The sequence below is a fragment of the Aotus nancymaae genome, unplaced genomic scaffold, assembly GCF_030222135.1.
Source record: "Aotus nancymaae isolate 86718 unplaced genomic scaffold, 86718_ANA_hifiasm-v0.15.2.pri h1tg000011l, whole genome shotgun sequence".
NCBI lineage: Eukaryota > Metazoa > Chordata > Mammalia > Primates > Aotidae > Aotus > Aotus nancymaae.
Window position 1 is genome coordinate 73973715 of NW_026988422.1, and position 18426 is coordinate 73992140.

Sequence of the window (18426 nt, forward strand, 5' to 3'; positions counted from 1 at the left end):
AGGATCGCTTGAGCCCAGGAGTTGGAAACCAGCCTGGGCAACATAGTGAGGCCTCCTCTCTGCTAAAAATTAAAATATTAGCTGGGTGTGATGGTGAGTGCCTGGTGTCCCAGCTGCTCAAGAGGCCAACGTGGGAGGATCGCTTGAGCCCTGGAGTTCCAGGCTGCAGGGACCTGTAATCGTGTTATTTTACTCCATCCTGACCTATTGAATGAGACCCTGTCTCAAAAAGAAAAAAGAAAAAAAAAAAAAAGCACTGATTCTACATCCAAGGAATTAAGCAATTCCTTTCAGTTTTGGTAGATAAAGTTTTAAGTTTTATGATGTCTGCTCATTTTTAGAAAAATTAACGGTTAGAATTGCTCTCCTATGCAGCAATAATAATTGCATTAATTACAGAAATGTCAAAATCCAACTGGTTCTCTCTCCCTAAAATGTACTGGCCACCCGCCTCGGGAAGGCAGGGCGTCTCATGCTTCCAATCAGTGCCAGGAGTGCTTCTCATCCACCCACTGCACACCCCAAGCTGGGCCTTTTCCCTGCAATGCCTTCTTTTGTAGTCCTCAGATCAATACTGCCTCCTCATATATAAACCCAAGCTGCGCTGAAGAGCGTTAGGATCTCAGGAGGGACGGGCTCCAGGTGGCAAAGTGGGCAGGCAGGTGGCGGAGGGATGTCCACGTCATCTCAGCATTCCCAGCACTCAACAACCACAATGCACATTCCGTGGTGGGGGGAGTGTGACTCTGGAGGCCCTCGGAAGGGCTAATAGATTGGTAAACTACTTACTAACTGAAAAAAGGGAAGGAAAACCATGAAAGTATGCTTCTGGAGGGTTGCCTTGGAACAACAGATCAAACCGAAAATTAAAACCAAGAAACGAAACATTTGAAAAATCAAAATTAAGGCTGAAAAAGCGAACGGAGTTCCAATAACCTTCCAACTGTAAGTCTGGCTATCTAGAATCACATTTCCATTCAAGAGTGACACACGTTTTTCCACTAACAATTTTTTTTTAAACCAAAGAAAGGCCAACTGGGCATTCCCCATCCATTTAAATGTTCACCCAGCACATGAAAGCTGACGGATTCATGCAATGTGTTTTGTTTCCTGCTCTGGAAACAAAACACATTCCAAAGGGAAGGGAAAAATAATCAAACGAGCAGGTTTCAGGTCTTTCCACACATTAACCCTAATCATGATTCCAGTGGTTTATAGGGTTGGGCTAGTTTTCCTTTCTATGAAGTCAAAGGGTTGGAGGGAGAAATTCATAAAACTTCAGGTCCCAACGGAAAAGTTGGGACTTAAATTCATTACAATTTTAATAAAGAAATTCGATGTTTATCAGTTTTTTTCCCCTCTCTAACTAATGGGAGAGGGTGGATTTTTGAGAGCTTCTGTCTTGGTTGAAACACCTGGTCACTGGCTAGACACTCCCTGAGGATAGAAAGATGACTTCAGCTTATTAAGAATAAACAACTGAGCCTGCCCAGGACATACTCCATTGAGCAGAAAGCCCAGTGGGTGCTCTTCACCCCAGCCAGTCACTGATTGATCAGACACAAAGTGCCTCACTGGAAGAATCAGGACTTCAATCTTCAAAGGCTTACAGGAGCACAGGGCTCCCAGGATGCAACATGAGACATACTAGCAGGTGGGTCTGTTGTGCAGAAAAGAGTGGATGGGACAGTGAGAACATACCATGTTGTTCTAGAACGGGAAGATCCCATTTTAAGACAATAAACTCAATAAAAGTCAACGTAAAGAATTTTTCTGGAAAAATCGAAGTTGGCAATTGCCGGTAGGCATTGTATTAAGGGAAAATGTCTATTTTAAGAAGTGCATTAAAAACAACATACACAGTGTTTAAACAATATCTTCATCTTCCATTTCATAAAAGGGCCGTTCCCAGGGAAGCAAAGTTCAGAACACTTAATATGCAGATAAGTACGGTCAGCGGGTTTCTCAGCGTGGATGGTTTATTTTAAATGGTAATCTCATTTCTGCCCCGGCTTTCTGTGTGTGAGCTGAACACAGCGGGTGAGCCATCTGAAAGAGGCGCACATCAGAGAAAGCATTTCTTTCTGGCAGCAATTTCCCCTTAAGAGCTTTTGTTCGGCATATAACTGGGCATGTGGAACAAAGATGAGCCCTTATCATTCACAGACACAGAGATTAAATTTTCTGGCAGTGCTGGCAGTGAACATTAAATAAATGAGCGAAAGAAAACAAGAATGGACTCCCTGGGTCAGATTCAGATTTAGGTCCCATTTAAGAGTTTTACCAACCAGTGTTCGTTTTCACACAGGGATCTTTCTTGTTGTTGCTGTTCATGGACAGGTTCTGGAACTTCCTAAAGCTGACTTTCAAAATTTCTGTGTTATTTAAAAGCAAGATTAGACTAAAATACCCTTCAATTTTTCTGCACAGTTTCACAACACAAACCCTACATTTTCCTTCACTGCAAATGGAAAACAGTTTATAGCACTGTTTCTCAAAATATGGTCTAAAATCCACGGGCATTGGACTCATAGGGGAGCAATTTATAAATCCAGATTCCCAGGCCCCACCTCAGGCCTAGAGAATATCAAGTTGGGGGTGGGGACCAGGGGATCGGCTGCTTTAAAAGTTCTCTGTGATTTTAATGCACGGTGAAGTTTGAGAACCACATATTGAAAGTGCTGTGGCCACGATCTTGGAATACGGGCTTGATGATTACACACTGGTTGAATTCATTTCTAAATCGAAAACAGGAGTTTTAAGGATTAAATTCTTACTTGCAAAATGTTGTAATTTGCCTTTTCTTTAATAGGATTAATTTTTATGCATTTATATCAAACTCCAGGAAAGCATGGAAGGACCCAAGAATTAGAGGCAATATTCTAGAAAAGCTTCCATCTTTCCTGCCCAGAAGGTCTCCTTTACTTTTCAAAGAGGAGGCTGGAACTTGGGCTCTAATGTCTGAATCTCAGGTTTCCTTCTGCCCCAAACAGCTTTTGGATTTTCAAATGAGCAAGATTTCTCTCTGGCAAGTCTGATGAAGTTTCCTCTCCAGCTTATCAGTTAGGAAGATTATCAGAAAGTAAAACAGGCAAATGAAGTAGGTCTAACAAGAAAGGAAAAACCATGTTTACAGAGAGAGGGTTCCCGGCGGGGACCTGCGTCACTGAATGAATGAGCCGCAGGGGGCCACACAAAGGTATCAGGTTTGGGATGAGAATGAAGATGAGAAGACACAAACAGGTGGAGAGGAGACTCGGTTCTTGAAAGAGGAGAGGAGGAGGAGGAGGAATCTGACACTAAAAAAGTGAAAGAGAAAAAAAGGATAAAGGCAAAAAAAAACTTTAGAAACACAAAGAAAAAATAAACTAGCTTTTAATATACTCACATAAGCTGCAAAGAAAATGAGGTCATGTAATACACATCATTCCTCTACTTGACAATAGAATACAAGTGCTTTTCGAAGAAAACAAATTTGTTTTTCCACTGGTTATTTAGTTGGTCTGCAACACCACCATGGAATAAAAATAACTCAAGGTTTACCTGGGCACAGATTCAGCAGTGTGATCCACTGAAAATAATACGTCTTTGGCCTACAACATCCAGAACATTTGAGAGGAAACAATTTGCTTTTCAACTGGAAAGGGTTAGGACTTGACTTTACATAGATTTGTTTTTTATGAGAAGCACTTATATACAGTTTACTTGAAAATAAGGTTTTCCAAGGTGCAGAGTACTGAGTTGCAACACTGTGTGGTGGTCCCAGCATGATGACGGGGGGCGCTAAGCTTGCTGGGGTGGTCTATGCTTGGGTGTGCTGGTTGGGCACTTTGGGCCGCCTCCATGTCTAACAGCTGGAGGAACACGTGGCAATGGGAAGACCACTGCAGCTGCAATGAGAAAATTCCCCAAACAAAATGGATCAGACTTTCAAGTGAAAAGACTTATTTTACTTTGGATAGGTATTTGGTGATATCTACCAATTATCAAGCATAAATCCCCTTACCCTATATCCTGTTTTAAAGGCAAAGGAATAAAATAATTTTTTCCCATTCTCTATTTAAGGAACTACCAACTTATTCCAAATAAAAGACAATGACTCAGAGCTTCAAAGTAAAGACTGTCACTCTATTTGAGTCCTCTTTCACTGGCTGGGTCCTATGAGATGGCAGAGGCGGGAGGAAGGGACGCCCAAGGTGATACCTGAGGGGAACTCATGTTCTGTATGGGGCTATTTTAGTTTGACGCATCTGCTTGATAAAACAGAATTCCACTCTATTAGCTACAGCGGACTCGGCCAGTTCAAAGCTTATGGATGTGGGTGACTCCTCATGTTGCTCCACATCTCTGCATATGGACAATTTCAGAGGCAGGAAACCGTATTCTAGTTAACCAACCACTTCCAAAATCACGAACACTGAGGCTGCACTGCATAAGGACCAGGATATATAATAATAGTATTGTAGTTACATATTTTTAAGCTCCTATCAGTTAGACATATATCCTGAAATCCTAACAGGAAAAATAGGATATTAGGGACTTGCCTTAAAATACTCCAGGAGAAGCAAGCGTGGGACAGGAGAGAGAGGTGAAAGGAGAATGCTGATTGCTAAAACTCGCTGGTGGGTAATGGGAATATTAGTATCTCTGTTCTGGTATATTAGAAATTTTTCCATAATAGAAATTAAAAAAAAAAAAAAAAAAAGAAATGTAGTTCTGGGGGAAAACAAAACACAACTGATGCAAGGGGACTTGTGTCCTGGCAGAGGAATCTGCCTGCACAGTGGGTGACCCTGGGCCCGGGCCCCGGGGTTGGCAGGCGCTCCACGGTGGAAGTTCACCATGGCTGTGGCCGAGCTCCCTCACCGATGCTAACACCGCTGGGCTCTGCCTGGTGTCGGACGCCTGTGCCCTTTAAAGGGGATTTAGAAAAGCAGTTAAGTGTCGGGCATGGCGCTGATGAGCTGCCACCCGCCAGGGCTGGGTTCTCCCAGGCCACATTGATCTCAGGGTCACTTCTGTTTCACTGGGAATCATTCTGACCTCGGATAAGATCCTTTTCTCTTTTCCTCTACAGCCCAGTTGCTTTTCTAGATGAGCAGTGCTGCATGGGTATTCAAAATTAGCCGGCTCCTTCAGCACATGACCTGAAAACTGTGTAAAGGCAAAGGGAAGAAAAATGACTGTGGTCATGCTGGGTGGGTAAGAATCCAGAACGTAAAATCCATGGGTCATGGAATACTATATGGCCGTAAAGAATAAGGAAATTCTCCACGGATGGGTATGCAGGCATCTTCAGATACGCTGTGAAGTGCAAAATGGCAGGTGCTCAAAAGCATATATAGTGTGTGGTCGTTTATGTAAAGGGGCAGAGGAAATGATATATATGCTTGTTTGTGTGAAAAAATAATTGGAAGGGTAAACAAAATGCTGCTAAATGTGATTTTCTTTAGGAACAGATAAAATGGAGGGGCAGGGATGGAAGCAATACTTCTCTACAGCACCTTGTGAATTAGTTTTTAGCTTTTGAATTATGTAAATGTATTTCCTCTTAAAATCAAATCAAGGTGAGAGAAATAAACAATCTGTGAGTGGTTCACAAGGCAGGCTCTCCACACAGGTGTGTGAATGACAGCGTCTGCCCCTTCTGTGACTGCACCATGAGCTGAGTCACAGGCAACTGGGCTTTATTAATCAAGATGGAGGCATTTTTTCCATTTTTAAGCAAGCCTTCCTAATGTGTAAGTTTCTTTGATTTACACTGTCATTTCAGAATGTTTCACCCCTCATTTACGAATATGATAAGGCCTCCTAAAATGGCTTTCCATTTTTCTGATTTCCTGGTCTCTTGGTTAAATTAATAACGTGCAAATCAGTATTTTGTAGCTGCCTGGGGAGGGATGGGGGAAGTGCGGGGCAGCAGGAGTCTCAGAGGGACTCTCGTGGATGACACAAGAATGAAACCGTCTGTGGCAGTGTTGGGAGGCTGTGGCTTCCCCTTGTTGAGGAAGGGCACAGGAGCCCACGGTCCTGACTCCAAACACCTAGGCTCTCCGGAAATGAATGGGTGCCCCACCAGAGAGAGTGGCTCTATCAGTATCACTAAGCAGAGAAGGAGGAGGAAGACCGGAGGCCCGGGCCCAACCCGGGAACAGTGGCACCCCAGACTGTGCCACACAGACACACCTCCCCTAAACACCGTGGCATCTGAGAAAGATGGGAGACTCTAGAGTACACTAGGGGAAATGTCCCAAGGGGCAACAGGAAGAATGAATAACAAGGACCTCATTCATTTTCTGACACTATCTGTTCTCAATGTGATGTGGCATTAAAGTCTTGGGACCTCCAGGGTAATTCAGGTCCAAGCCAGCTGGAAGGAAAGGGGGTCTGAATTTAGTGTGGCTGTTCTCACAGGATACTCAGGAGGGAGAAAAGGGAGAAGACAGCGCTGGGTAGCCACAGCAGCCATCTTGAATCAGCGGAAATCGCTGCCGGTGCTATAGTGAGTTTCACTTCCTCTTCTCTCCCTGTGTCCGAGCCTCACCTTGCAGTGGCTAGTCCTGACAGCCTGACCTCTTTCCCACAATGACGGGGCCTAGACAGGTCTCTCTGGCAGGAACTGGGATGAGGCAGAACTCTGCTGTGCTATTCCAGCCAGGGTCTCTGCCTGGTGTGCAGTCTAAGCCCACCAACGACTGCTAACCTGTCTGGGGTGGGGGTAGTCAGGTCACTCCAGGGGGTGAGTTTCTCTATGGTTCAGTTAGTCCACATTTTAAGCAGTGACTGCAAGCTAGATTAAACTGTCCCAATTTTCAATTTGTACCATTTCCAGCGCCTAAAAATCTTTGGACCCAGGAGCTGCAGAACCTTTGGATCCGACTTCTCAAGCTGGCTTTAAATTTGGTAGAAGGGAGCCTAGGGCAGAAATGCAGTCTGCGAGGCAGCTGTGGGGTGGGCCTGGTTTGAGCATCACATCTGGCTCCCAAAGGCCCTATCTCTCTCATCCCACCTAGACAGGTTTTCCCAGGGGACAAGCCGTGGCAGTGTGGGACTCAGGGCTGCTCTCGGGCTTTCTTTGGAAGGGTTCTGGCAGGAGCTGGGATGTGGCACAAGGACAAGAAAAGAACCTCGTGGTCCCTTTCCTGCAGCCAGCCCATAAAAGACCAGGCATACCCAGATAGAGATTAAGCCATACACGGTCCCCTGTGGGCGGGGGAGAAGGAACAGGAGCAGGTTCCAAATGAAGCTCTAGAATGATTTTTAAGGCTCAAAGAAGAGTGAACTTTTATGTTTTGTGGGTCTGTCAAGTCACCCAGATTACCACTGAATCGTTGGTCCAGGTTGAACATCCCTGATCTGAAAATCCAAAATCTGAAATGCTCTAAAATCCAGATGTTTCTGGGTGCTGATACGACACAAGTGGAAAATTCCACACCTGATTTCATGTGATAGGCCACAGTCCAAATGCAGTCAAAACTCTGTCTCATCATGAACAAAGTTCTTTAAAACATTGTATAAAATTACCCACAATTAGGCTACGTGTCTAGGTGGATATGAAACATAAACGGACTTTGTGTTTAGACTTGCGTCCAATCCCAGGATATCTCATTATGTTTATGCAAATATTCCCAAACCCAACACACTTCTGGTCTCGGGCCTTTCGGGTAAGGGACACTTCACCTGTGTCAACGCTGTGGGGTCTGCACAGATGGACTCACTCCTCTGTACTTAGGCAAATGTGGAACACACACACAATGACGTGTGCAGATTTGCTCATAGCCAGGAAGTGCCTCAGGCCTCCACATGGGGACAGGGGAACCCACCTGCCACTCTGTGGGGTCTTGTGTTGGGTATATGTGTGCTTACGGGTGCAACTGATTAGAAAGTGAACAGTGATTTCAGCGAGGGCTAAAACCCAAAGAGAGAGGGAGACACAGGGAAGCAGAGGGAAAACCTGATAGGGACAGAAACCACTTTGTTTTAGTTTCAAATTTTAAGTTCCAAGAGCAAAGGGGGAAATAGATTTCAAAGCACTGGGCTGGGCAAATCCTATGACTGTCCCCACCGTGAACAAACACTTGAAAAAGATGCTGGAGAAAATGCACCTCAATTGAGTGTTTAAACTATTTGCGTGAGAAATTTCTCCAACCCCAGCCCAAGCAGTCTCATCCCATGGCACTCAGTCCCAGGCCCCCACATTCTCCATGACACCATTTTGTTCCCTCTGCCTTTTTATTCTCACCTGTCTCGGGATCGCTGAAGTCTGGCAAAGTAATTGTATTAAGCTGTCGTCTGTCAGCAATGGTTCTATCTAAGAGGCTGCTCCCACGTCCAGAATCACTGCAAAACACAGCTATAAATGTCAGTCACCTGCAATGTGGTAGGAGGGAAGGAAAGAGAGGACACCAATACTGACTCCTGAAGGGCAATGAATACCTTTGGCCCATTTTGTACGTTCTTCAGCATCTTTCTTATGAAGGAGGCATCCTGCTTCCTGGCTTGGCCTGGGCTGGGATTCCTTTCAGTGTTCAATATCACAAACACAGCATAAACCACACCCACAGATCCTGGCTAATTTTGGCCTCTTTTATGTCATTAGAAGACACAGAAATGAAAACATCAAGCTATGTTTTTCATCCACCTTACGGGGGGAAGCTGATTGGCATTAGCAACCTTAGAAAGTGAAGTCTTAAGAGAGTGAGTCCGTGAACACGCCTTCCATGAAGAGTTGGCTTCATGAACCAATGCTCCACACCTGTGCTTCTAAACCTGGGCTGCACAGGCAAATCACCCAGGGCATCTGTAAAAAACAGATGGGATGCCTGGGTCCCACTGTGGACCGCACGATCAAAACTCCTGGGGTGATCAACATTTTTCAGAGCTCCTCAGATGGTTTTAAGGTGCAGCTGCTGGATTCAAGAACCCCTGGCCCCCTTTTCCTATTGTGGTCACAGACATGGCCTCAACAGGTTCCCCAGAATGTATGGGGTCCCCAGAATGTAGGCCTGATCGGGGGTCCTCAGAATGTAGGCCTGATTAGGGTCCCTAGAATGTAGGCCTTTGGGCTACATCGTGTGGTTAATTTCCAGCTGGTGTACGAGCCCTGTCTAGCGTTCCTAGCTGGAGAATGCTGGCTGATAGGGACACGCGGGACTGGGAGAGAACACAGAGGGTTTTGGTGGCAGCCTCCATCCCACCACCCCCACCAGCTTCCTGCACTGCCCATCTCTACTGAGTCCCCTCTCCAGCTTGTGCCTACTAAACAGGCTTGGCACTGTTCATCTGGCAATGTCACACAAGAGACCACGTCGGGCCTAGCTGGGAGAGAAACGGTTAAGGGATTTCAGCTAATATAGATCTCTTTTTTAAATTCTAGGAAGCTTGTAAGTAAACACTATTGCTTTTTTCCTGTATCGTGATATGCTATCAAAACAGTTCCAAAAAGAATCACATCTGTCTCCTGAGGTTTGAATCTTCAATGCTTTTCTTTGAATCTGTTTTCTTTTCCAATCTGGGGGCTTTAAGAGTGAGTTTTTTGTTGTGAAGAAGTTCACATTCTACAATAAAGGGACACAATTTCCTTCCTTTCTGCAGCTGTTGCTAAAGCAGCACAAACAAGATTTGGCATGAAACTTAATGCAGTTTACAGGCTGCAATTTCCACATCCAGCGATTGCTCTAACTACATTAGAGAAAGCCACAGGAAGCAGAAGGAAACTTCCTTCAGGACAGACTATTTGTCAGCCTCTACTTATTACATCATCCCAGCCATGTTTTTCTGAAAACTGTTCTTTTAATTGTTTCCATAACTGAGAAACAATAAATGTCTCTGAGCAGAAGACAACATAAAAGTGCATGCAAATGTTCATTAATCACAACAGACTATTTCCAGCATGGGTCTGTCCAGGTTGCATTTTCACGTAAGTACTACTCAGTGCGCATTATCTGAATATTGCAATGGCTCTCCACTTAGGAGTTTTTCTCAAGATTTGTCTCAAAATACAATGAAACGATGACATATTATTCATCACCTTCAGGATTCTGAGACACGCCATGAGGTACTGGCAGTGCAAAGGAAGGATGTGCCTGCGTTTTTGGCGGACCAAATCTGAGGTTTGTTTCAGACATTATCATCACCCAGGCCTCCCATCTCACCATGTTTCAGTGCTGTCACTACGAGGAGGCCACTTTGGGCACGGCAGCTTTCCCTGTGCCTCACTGACTTCCCCGGTCAGATGAAGATCAGGATGGTTGTCCTATCCAGAACTGTGTGAGGATGAAATAAGGTCACATAGAGGGAGCATTCTGAAGACTTACAACTTCTAGGTACATGCCAGGTGTGTATAAAACCACATACCTGGCTGGACACAGTGGCTCACGCCTGTAATCCCAGCACTTTGGGAGGCCGAGGCAGGTTGATCACCTGAGGTCAGGAGTTCAAAACCAGCCTGGCCAACATGGTGAAGCCCCGTCTCTACTAAAAATACAAAAATTAGCTGGGCATGGTGGTGCACACCTGTAATCTGAGCTACTCGGGAGGCTGAGGCAGGAGAATCGCTTGAACCTGGGAGGCGGAGGTTGCAGTGAGCCAAGATCGCACCACTGCACTCCAGTCTAGAGGACACGAGTAAGACTTTGTCATAAACAAACAAAAAAAACCCCACGTACCTACAACACACATCTGAGGTTAATATGGCCAGCCAATTCCTGCAGCCAACTTATCCCTAGACTTCTGGTGCGACTGTAGAAGTATGGGGAAGCTGATATAAAATGTTAGAAACCCCAAACAAAACCATCATCTGAATTTTGAACCTCACCCACGGACAATGGCACAGGATCCACGTTCCCTCCACCAGCTGGGACACTGCATTCAGACACAACCTTAGTGTGTCTTCCCAAAACAGTATATAAGCAACAATTAACTATTCAAAATAGAGATGCTTTTGTTTCCACATTGAACGTTTTCTCTCTAAAAATAATTAGGGCTGGGCACAGTGGCTCATGCCTGTAATCTCAGCACTTTGAGAGGCTGAGGCAGGAGGATCGCTAGAGCTCAGGAGTTCAACATCAGCCTGCGCCACACAGCAAGACCTCAACTCTATTGAAAATGAAAAAGTAAGCCAGGCATGGTGGCGTGCACCTGTGATCCCAGCTATCTGAGAGGCTGAGGCAAGAGGATGGCTTGAGCCTGGAGACAGGCTGCAGTGAGCTACGATCATGCCATTGCACTCCAGCCTGGGCGACAGAGTGAGACTGTCTCAAAAAAATAATAATAAAAAAAATAAAAATAATTCGGTAGTTGTGACTGAGAATTGTACTGGATGCCTGAAGCAATTTTTAGTTCTTCATTTACATGGTGCAGAGTGTTCACCAATCAAGATTTGCACTTGACCCCTAGAATATTCGAGGCAAGGAGGGGCCTTGGCCAACCCTGAGTCTCCCTAACTTTCTCACTCTGGCCAGTCTCTCGGGCAAGCTGGAAAGTCACCTTCCTGTCTCCCTCTGGGACACATGTGCCTGGGCACTTCTGTGAACCACCCATTTCCCCCTCATAGCCCAGTCGCCTCACCTCTTCTCTGCTGGGCCCTTAGGCTGCCAGGAGCACTTCTCAAGGAGGGAGGCAGGAAGGGAGAGAAACCACTCCTGGTGAGTGATGCTAGCTGAGGGAGAGGAAACGGGAAGGACCCCCGAATCCATGGTACGTAAGCAGGAGGTGCCCCACACGCGTAGATGTGCACACGCAGGGATTTCTATTCCCTCTTGTGACTGAAAATTCAGAATAAATTGTAACAGGAGTTGAAGTTATACTGGATATTGGAAGCCTCTCTTGGAAATGCTCTATCTTCCACGGTCACACAGAGGTTAAACAGAAGTGACTTGGTGGTGGCAGGGTGGGCTAGGAGTCAGAACCCTGGGGCTCCTGTCTCAGCTGTGCCTCTTCCCAGCTCCTGGAACAGTGCCTGGCACACAGTAAATACTGCACCTCAGAGAAGGGCCTCAGCTAGGAAACCAGAGCAGAGGCAGACGGGAGAGGAGCTCTCGTTTCTCTCTAGGCCTCTTAGGCCTGGATTATAAGAATCAAGGTAAGTTCCTAATATCCTGGAGCCTCAATTATCTCATCAGTAAAATGGTTATGAGATCACACGACCTTTGCCCATTTTATAGGGCTGCTTCAAAGATGGAATGAGGACATGCTTTATAAAAAGAAAAGCTCCGCCCAAATGCTGGTGACTGTGAGGATGACATGGGATCTCTGACTCCTAACTGAGGTTAGAGCAAAAAAAAAGGGTATGTGACTATGTGTGTTTAAATGCTATTTGTTGGCAAGTAACTGAATTAGGACTTGGGATCATCTGGAGATGTCAACTCACGGATGCATGATGAAGACGGGTCAAGTAGCAGTGACAAGACGGGGAAGGAAGCAGTTAACAAAAGAACATGAAAAGAAACGGCTGTGCGCTCAGGAGAGGCGCATGCTCGTGTGGAGAGAGCTTTGATGTGAGCCAGGCCTGGGGCTGAATCACTGTTCTGCTACTTATTCAACTGGAAAAACTTAGGCAAGTTCTTCAGCCACTTTCAGCTTCAATTTTCTTTTCTGTAAAATGGAAGGCACGGTAGCTATCTTGCAAGGCTAATGCAGGGACTGAAGATAACACATCCATGGCCTGGTACAGTGCTGGCACACACAAGTTTCAATAAATGTGGTTATTACCATCCCTGGCTAAAATACTCCGAGATTCAGTTCAGGGAGCCGGCTGGGACCTTGTGGTGAGATTCTGGTCAGAATTCATGCTGTCTTGAGTGGCCAAGTCAATATGCACCAGGACCGAGGGAGCCTTACACTTCACCCAGAGACAGGAGACAAAGCATGAGACAGATTTCTATCCTAAAGGCAAGCAAAACTGCAGACCGAGGGAAATAGAATCCAGGCTTCTGAAATGACAAACACCTCGCCAAATGTAAGAGAATGCCACCCACCATTTTGCTCACAGCAAGAGACACATCTCCAACTGCAGGTGGAATGCTATTTGCAAGTTTTCCAACGCTCAGTTTAGTGACTAGCTCGGTGTAATTTTTTTCCCCCCTTTAGGCAAAAATCGAGAAGAGCGAACGGGCTGCTGAGAACATGAAGCTAGGGTCTGTTCTCAGTTTGGCCACTCACTCCCTGCTACTGCCCACGGCTTCCTCGTCTCACTGCCCAGGAGGCCTGTGCAGAGCCTGGGGTGGATCTGGAAGGGGGTGGGGAAGACTGGGAAACTGGCAGCTAGAGCAGAGGGCCCCATTACAAGCCAGCATGCTCAGAAGCCTGAGCCGGGCAGTCAGCACGGACCAGCTCCGGGGAGAAGCCAAATGCCGCCTGCCAAAATGCTTTCTGCTCAGTTTTCATTTTGTTTTATTTTTAAGAGGGCCTGATTCTTAGGTGCTTGTGCATGTGATTCCACCCTCCTCCAAAACCCTGGATGCCCTGATCCCAGCCCCTCGGATGCTGGAGCCACAGCGGCCTCACTCCGAGTGCCGCCAGGTATGCCCTGAAAGACACAGCCCTTCCTTCAGGCTTGATTCGCTGCCAGGGTCACCTCTTACTGAGCGGACTGGGGAGGATGTCTACATTTACACAATGATAAGGGCTACAGGAGAAACACTGATCTAGACCCCAGAGAAAATCAAGTTAAAGAACCAGACAGGACACTCCTTAATAAGGGGCAGCTGGATACACCACCCCTCCCTCAAGGCTTTGTGGGGAGCTGGAGGGGGAATTGTGAGTGACCAGTGGGGCCTCTGCTGCCCACCCCATCCGTCAGTCCCCACCAGACACTGCCTGGAGCCAGGGTCCTCCCCACTCTGGCCCTGAAGGAACCTTCAGGAAACGGAGGAAGTATGGCCACAGCCCAGGCATTTGGTTAAGTATTTTTAAAAAGCTTTCCAATTCTGCTATTTTTTTCTCCTCACATTCAATATTCTTGGTTGCTAAGTGGGAGGAAATGTGGGGAGGTGGGAGAGGTGTGGAGAACTGAGGGAAAATTGGCAACATGAAGCTGATGGGTTTATTTTTTCATTTCTAAAGGGGGTACAGGCAAAGGAATGAGCTCCGGGGCCGAGGCAACCTGCCTGGGCAGCATCTCCTGCTAGCTGGTTCGTAGGCAAAGACTCCCCCAAATCCTGAAGATTTCATAGGCCAGGAGTGGGGGCTTTCGGGGGAGATAAATATGGACAGTTTCTATTTTTGCTTCCAGACTTAGAAATGTAGAATTTTTTAAAAATTAAAATGATCTTTATTTTGAGAACATATCCACAAAAGGGAAGAGGCTAGTCTCATGATTACCTTTCACCAAGCGAAGGGTGGATGCGGCCGGCAGCACAGCGCCATGCCATTCCTGCACCTGGGAAGGGGACTGGCAGCTCGGCAGGGGCCTGGGGCTGCCTGGGGGTGGGCGGGACAGGGCTTGGACAGCACATCGCTTTCTAGGCAGAGCTCTCTGCATTCCAGGTGTGCTGCCTGCAGGGCCTGGGGTCACAGGTCTGTCTGTCAGTTTCCAGGGGGTCCATCTCCTTAACAGGGTCCTGACTTTGAACATCTTTTTTTAACTGCAGAAGCTTTTGTAAAATTAAATCTCACAGGGAACCATCTCTTTTCTGCGCCTCATAGCCCTCCCTCCCTGCTGGTCCCTGCAGACCACGGCCACCAGCCCACTGCCCGCCTCGCCCTCAGTACTCATTTACATTTTAGGTGACACATTTTTAGGCTCCTGACTCTTATTAAAAGTATGATATAAACTGCCCAGACACGTGGCTATGAAGGTGAAAAATACTGTGAGTGTTATAAGGAGTTGTGTGAAATCACTTGAATCACTATGTTCCTTCTCATTAAAATGACTTCCTTCACTTAGTCATCTAAACACACGCAAGGGAAAACTGTTCAAGACTTGGAAACAGGCAAATAGGTTATTGGGTGTCCGTCTGTGGAATGCTGGGGGTTGACCAGCAGACCTTTTCCGGATTATTTGACTCTAAAGGGGTAGGCACCATTGATTCACTTCCCATTGACTGGGCTGCTTGACAGCACCGTAGGGGTAGATATTAACCCACAGAAAACTGATAATAAAGCAAGTGAATTTTGTTTGAAGGAGAGAGAGTTGACGTCACCCCGTAGTAAGAACCCCAAACAGTATCTTTCATCATCTTATAGGATGCTGTTTTTGTATCTACTTGCAAATTGTTTCAGCACTCCTGCCTATGTGTATCTGTTCTCAAACTCCTCTGTGAATAAGTCTTAACATTTTTCTGGTTCCTGCATTAGTTAATAAGGTAAATACAATCTTTGACCTGTGTTGATTTTACAGTTGTATGAGTCATGATTTTAACTTTTCCACAATGATATTTTATCATGCCAATAGCCACTTCTCTTCTTAGTAGCATTCGGTCTGTTGTCTGTGCAGGTCTTTCAAATATTATGGCAGGAACCCCATCTGGAACACATAAGTGACTGGTCTATACAAAAATTACCAGAAAGATAAGACTTAAGACTTGTCAAAGGAGTTAGGTAAACAGGTAGTCGAGAGAAACTGGATAAAGCTCCATTGTGAATTGAGCCCAGTGGGTCACTATGGCGGTGAAAGCTAAAGAATCCCAGGATCCGGAGGCTTCATCAGCCACTGGGAAAACAGCCCTTAAAAAGGAGTGTGAAGCTCCACCACTATGATCTGCCACTTGTGGGGGCCTGGAGGTGCACAGGGGCGACAGAGTGAATGCCTGCTAAATGCCAGTCAGAGAGGGCCCCGATAGGCAGGGACCCATGCAAAAGCCAAGCAAAGCAGGCCCTGCTGGCCTCTTACCTGGGGTTGGTGAGGTTGTAGCAGGATTTCCATATCTGCAGCATGTGCTTACAAGTCAGGAGCGCCTCGTCCGGGCCCCGGCAGAGCGACTCCAACTTCACTTTGGAAAACAGTAGTCTGCAGTGGGGAGACAGAGAGAAACCACCACAGCTCAAGCCACAGAGTCCCCATCTCAACAAGACAAGTGCTGGGCTTAGCCGCAGAAGCAACTATACTCATTTCAGAAAGGGAACATCCACATGCGTGGCCCAAGCAAAGCGGGATTCCAGAACTCCTGGCTCAAGGTGTTGCTTTGCATAGGTCTCACACAAAGGCAGATGCAAGCAGGACATGATTCCCTGCGGTCGGGCTGAAAGCGCCAGAGTGGCCAATTTTATTCAGAACACAGGGAATGTATCAAGAGCATGCTTTTTAGAACCAAACCAATTTATCTGTGAAACCTCAGAAACTCATTAAAAGCAAACCTTGGTTTGTTTACAGAATTACACAGGAGACAATGACTCAGTTGATATAAATATCTACAGATAACCCTCCACAATGATGCTCACCATCCTGTGAGCTTTGAAAGGCTGAACGGAAGGCCCATGAAGAAGGGCAGGCTCCGGCGTAGGCTCTCAGCTCCTGCATCTCCCCAGCCCTGCTACTGAGGGCCTAGGGCTCGTTCTGCGATCACTTAGGTCTCTTTTCCCTGTTTTTGTTACCATCGACTGCTTCACCCTCCATCCAGAACTTCTGAGTGCTATGCTCAAAATGTTCTCTTGTTCATGGCCCCTCAGGGTAATGCCATTTCCAGATTCTACTTATGTCTCTCTGCGGACATCAGCCTGAGTGCCTATAGACATCAGCTCTCCTGGACCCTGGACTTGCCATTATCCCAGTGAAAGTTCCAGTAGGAGCCCAGGTTTTTTCCTGGTGGTCTTCTTGTCCCCTGACTTACCCAGCTCTCAGATATCTTATTATGAAGATCTCCAAAATTCATTTTTGTTCCCACCTTGAGAAACTACAATGATCCCTTACTTTCTGTAATATAATAACTCAAAATTCTGTATCTAGCCCTTTAAGGCAATCCACCAACTAGCCACTCTTCTTTCACCATCTCATCTGATCGGACCCTTGACTTCTGCCAATATAATTCACAGGCCAAATGCTACATTTCTGGCACAACTCTATGGCTATACATGCCACGTCCTCAACTGTAACTTCTACTCATGCACTTCTTTCTTTAATTCTGCCCAAATCGAACTAAAACCCCACCTCAGGGAGTCTTCCGCCAATACCAGTTTTGCCCCCTTATCTTCTCTACTCAGTATGTGCCATATTAGCTGGTGTTTGTGGTTAATAACAGACAGAGGAAGAAGAGAGGGAGGCGCTCCTGCTGACTGAAGGTGTCCCACGTGCCAGGCCTTGTGTTTGGCACTTCACACGCTGTCAAGGTCCTCGGAAGAAGCCGTCTCGGGAGGTGGTGTCCACCACTCTTCACCAGCCCTTACCTGAGGACGCTGAGGCTCTGTGCCCTTTGGTTGTTTTCTGGATGTGATTTTCTTCCTGAGGACACGAGCCCTGATATCTCTCTCTGCCTTTCTGTAGCCTCACCTCCAGTTCCTAGAATTGTGCTCTCAGTTTGATGGGCCTTAAACCAGCATTTACTCACCTACTACTTTTTCTATAAACCACAGAAGATAATGCAAATAATTTTAGAGATTTCAATTGGACATCCAGGATAATTCCTTCACCGTGCATGATGGGATGTCCTCATTCAAAGGCACCTTAGAGGAGCAAAGTCTATTTTTCATCTGTGAGAGGTGGAATGAAAGTGGTCCTAACCCATCACTGCCCAAGCTTGGGAAGGGGTTAACACCAGGCACCCCCTCCAAATGGAACAAGGAAGCCCAAGGCGGTGTGGTGCTCCCAGTGGGACCAGGGCTGCAGCCTCCCCATGCCTGGGCTTGCAGAAGCCTGGAATGATGGGACAACGGTCCAGGTAAAGGGAGGGGTATAGTCCCCGATCTACGAGCGGGTGGGCACAAAGACGGAGGCCAGATGTGAGAATAGGGCTCAGCTTCTGCTCAAAAACATCTCAAGAAGCAGAAATGCTTTTGAAGCCTTACTAAGACTACATAAAAGACATGGCAGCCACTCAGGGTGCCCGGGGGGAGTATTTAAGGAAACCAGAAACTAACTCCTGCTGACGTCTGCCCGAGTCCAGAATACGATGGGAGTACTTCTCCATCAGAATCTCCCACCAAACTGGCGTCAACTGGGAGAGCTGACAAAGGAAAAGCTGCCAAATAGGTCACCATTGGGTTGGGGGGTGGTGAGGAGTGGTTGCCAAGCAATTGTGGCAAAGGGAGGTCCCACCGAGGACTGTGGGGAGTCCAGGAAGCCATGCAGGTGCTGTCCAGGCTGGAGCTCTCTGGGGCCACACCAAGAACTCCCCTCCAATGGTGCCTGCCCCCAAGAGGAAGTGCCTGCCCCACAGCTGGCAGAGGGGTGCCTCTAACAGCAATGAACCATGATTCCTTTAACTACCCACAGGACAGAACGCCAGAGTATATCTCTAAGCCTCAGCTTGGGAGAACCGTTTTGAACAAGGC

At 46.6% G+C, this 18426-nt stretch overlaps 1 protein-coding gene across 4 annotated transcripts in view; it reads right to left on the reverse strand.

Moving 5' to 3' along the window:
- TTC7B (tetratricopeptide repeat domain 7B) overlaps positions 1 to 18426 on the reverse strand; it is a 268355-nt gene that overhangs the window by 59194 nt on the left and 190735 nt on the right. For 2 of the 4 annotated variants that reach the window (XM_021675703.2, XM_021675702.2), the window contains 3 exons: positions 15833 to 15949; positions 8243 to 8340; positions 790 to 840 (listed from right to left, as the gene is read on the reverse strand). In XM_021675703.2, the coding sequence (XP_021531378.2) occupies positions 790 to 840; positions 8243 to 8340; positions 15833 to 15949 (266 nt within the window). Of the gene's footprint in view, positions 1 to 789; positions 841 to 3134; positions 3300 to 8242; positions 8341 to 15832; positions 15950 to 18426 lie in introns of all 4 variants that reach the window. The other 2 variants (XM_021675701.2, XM_021675705.2) reach the window with 2 other exon arrangements.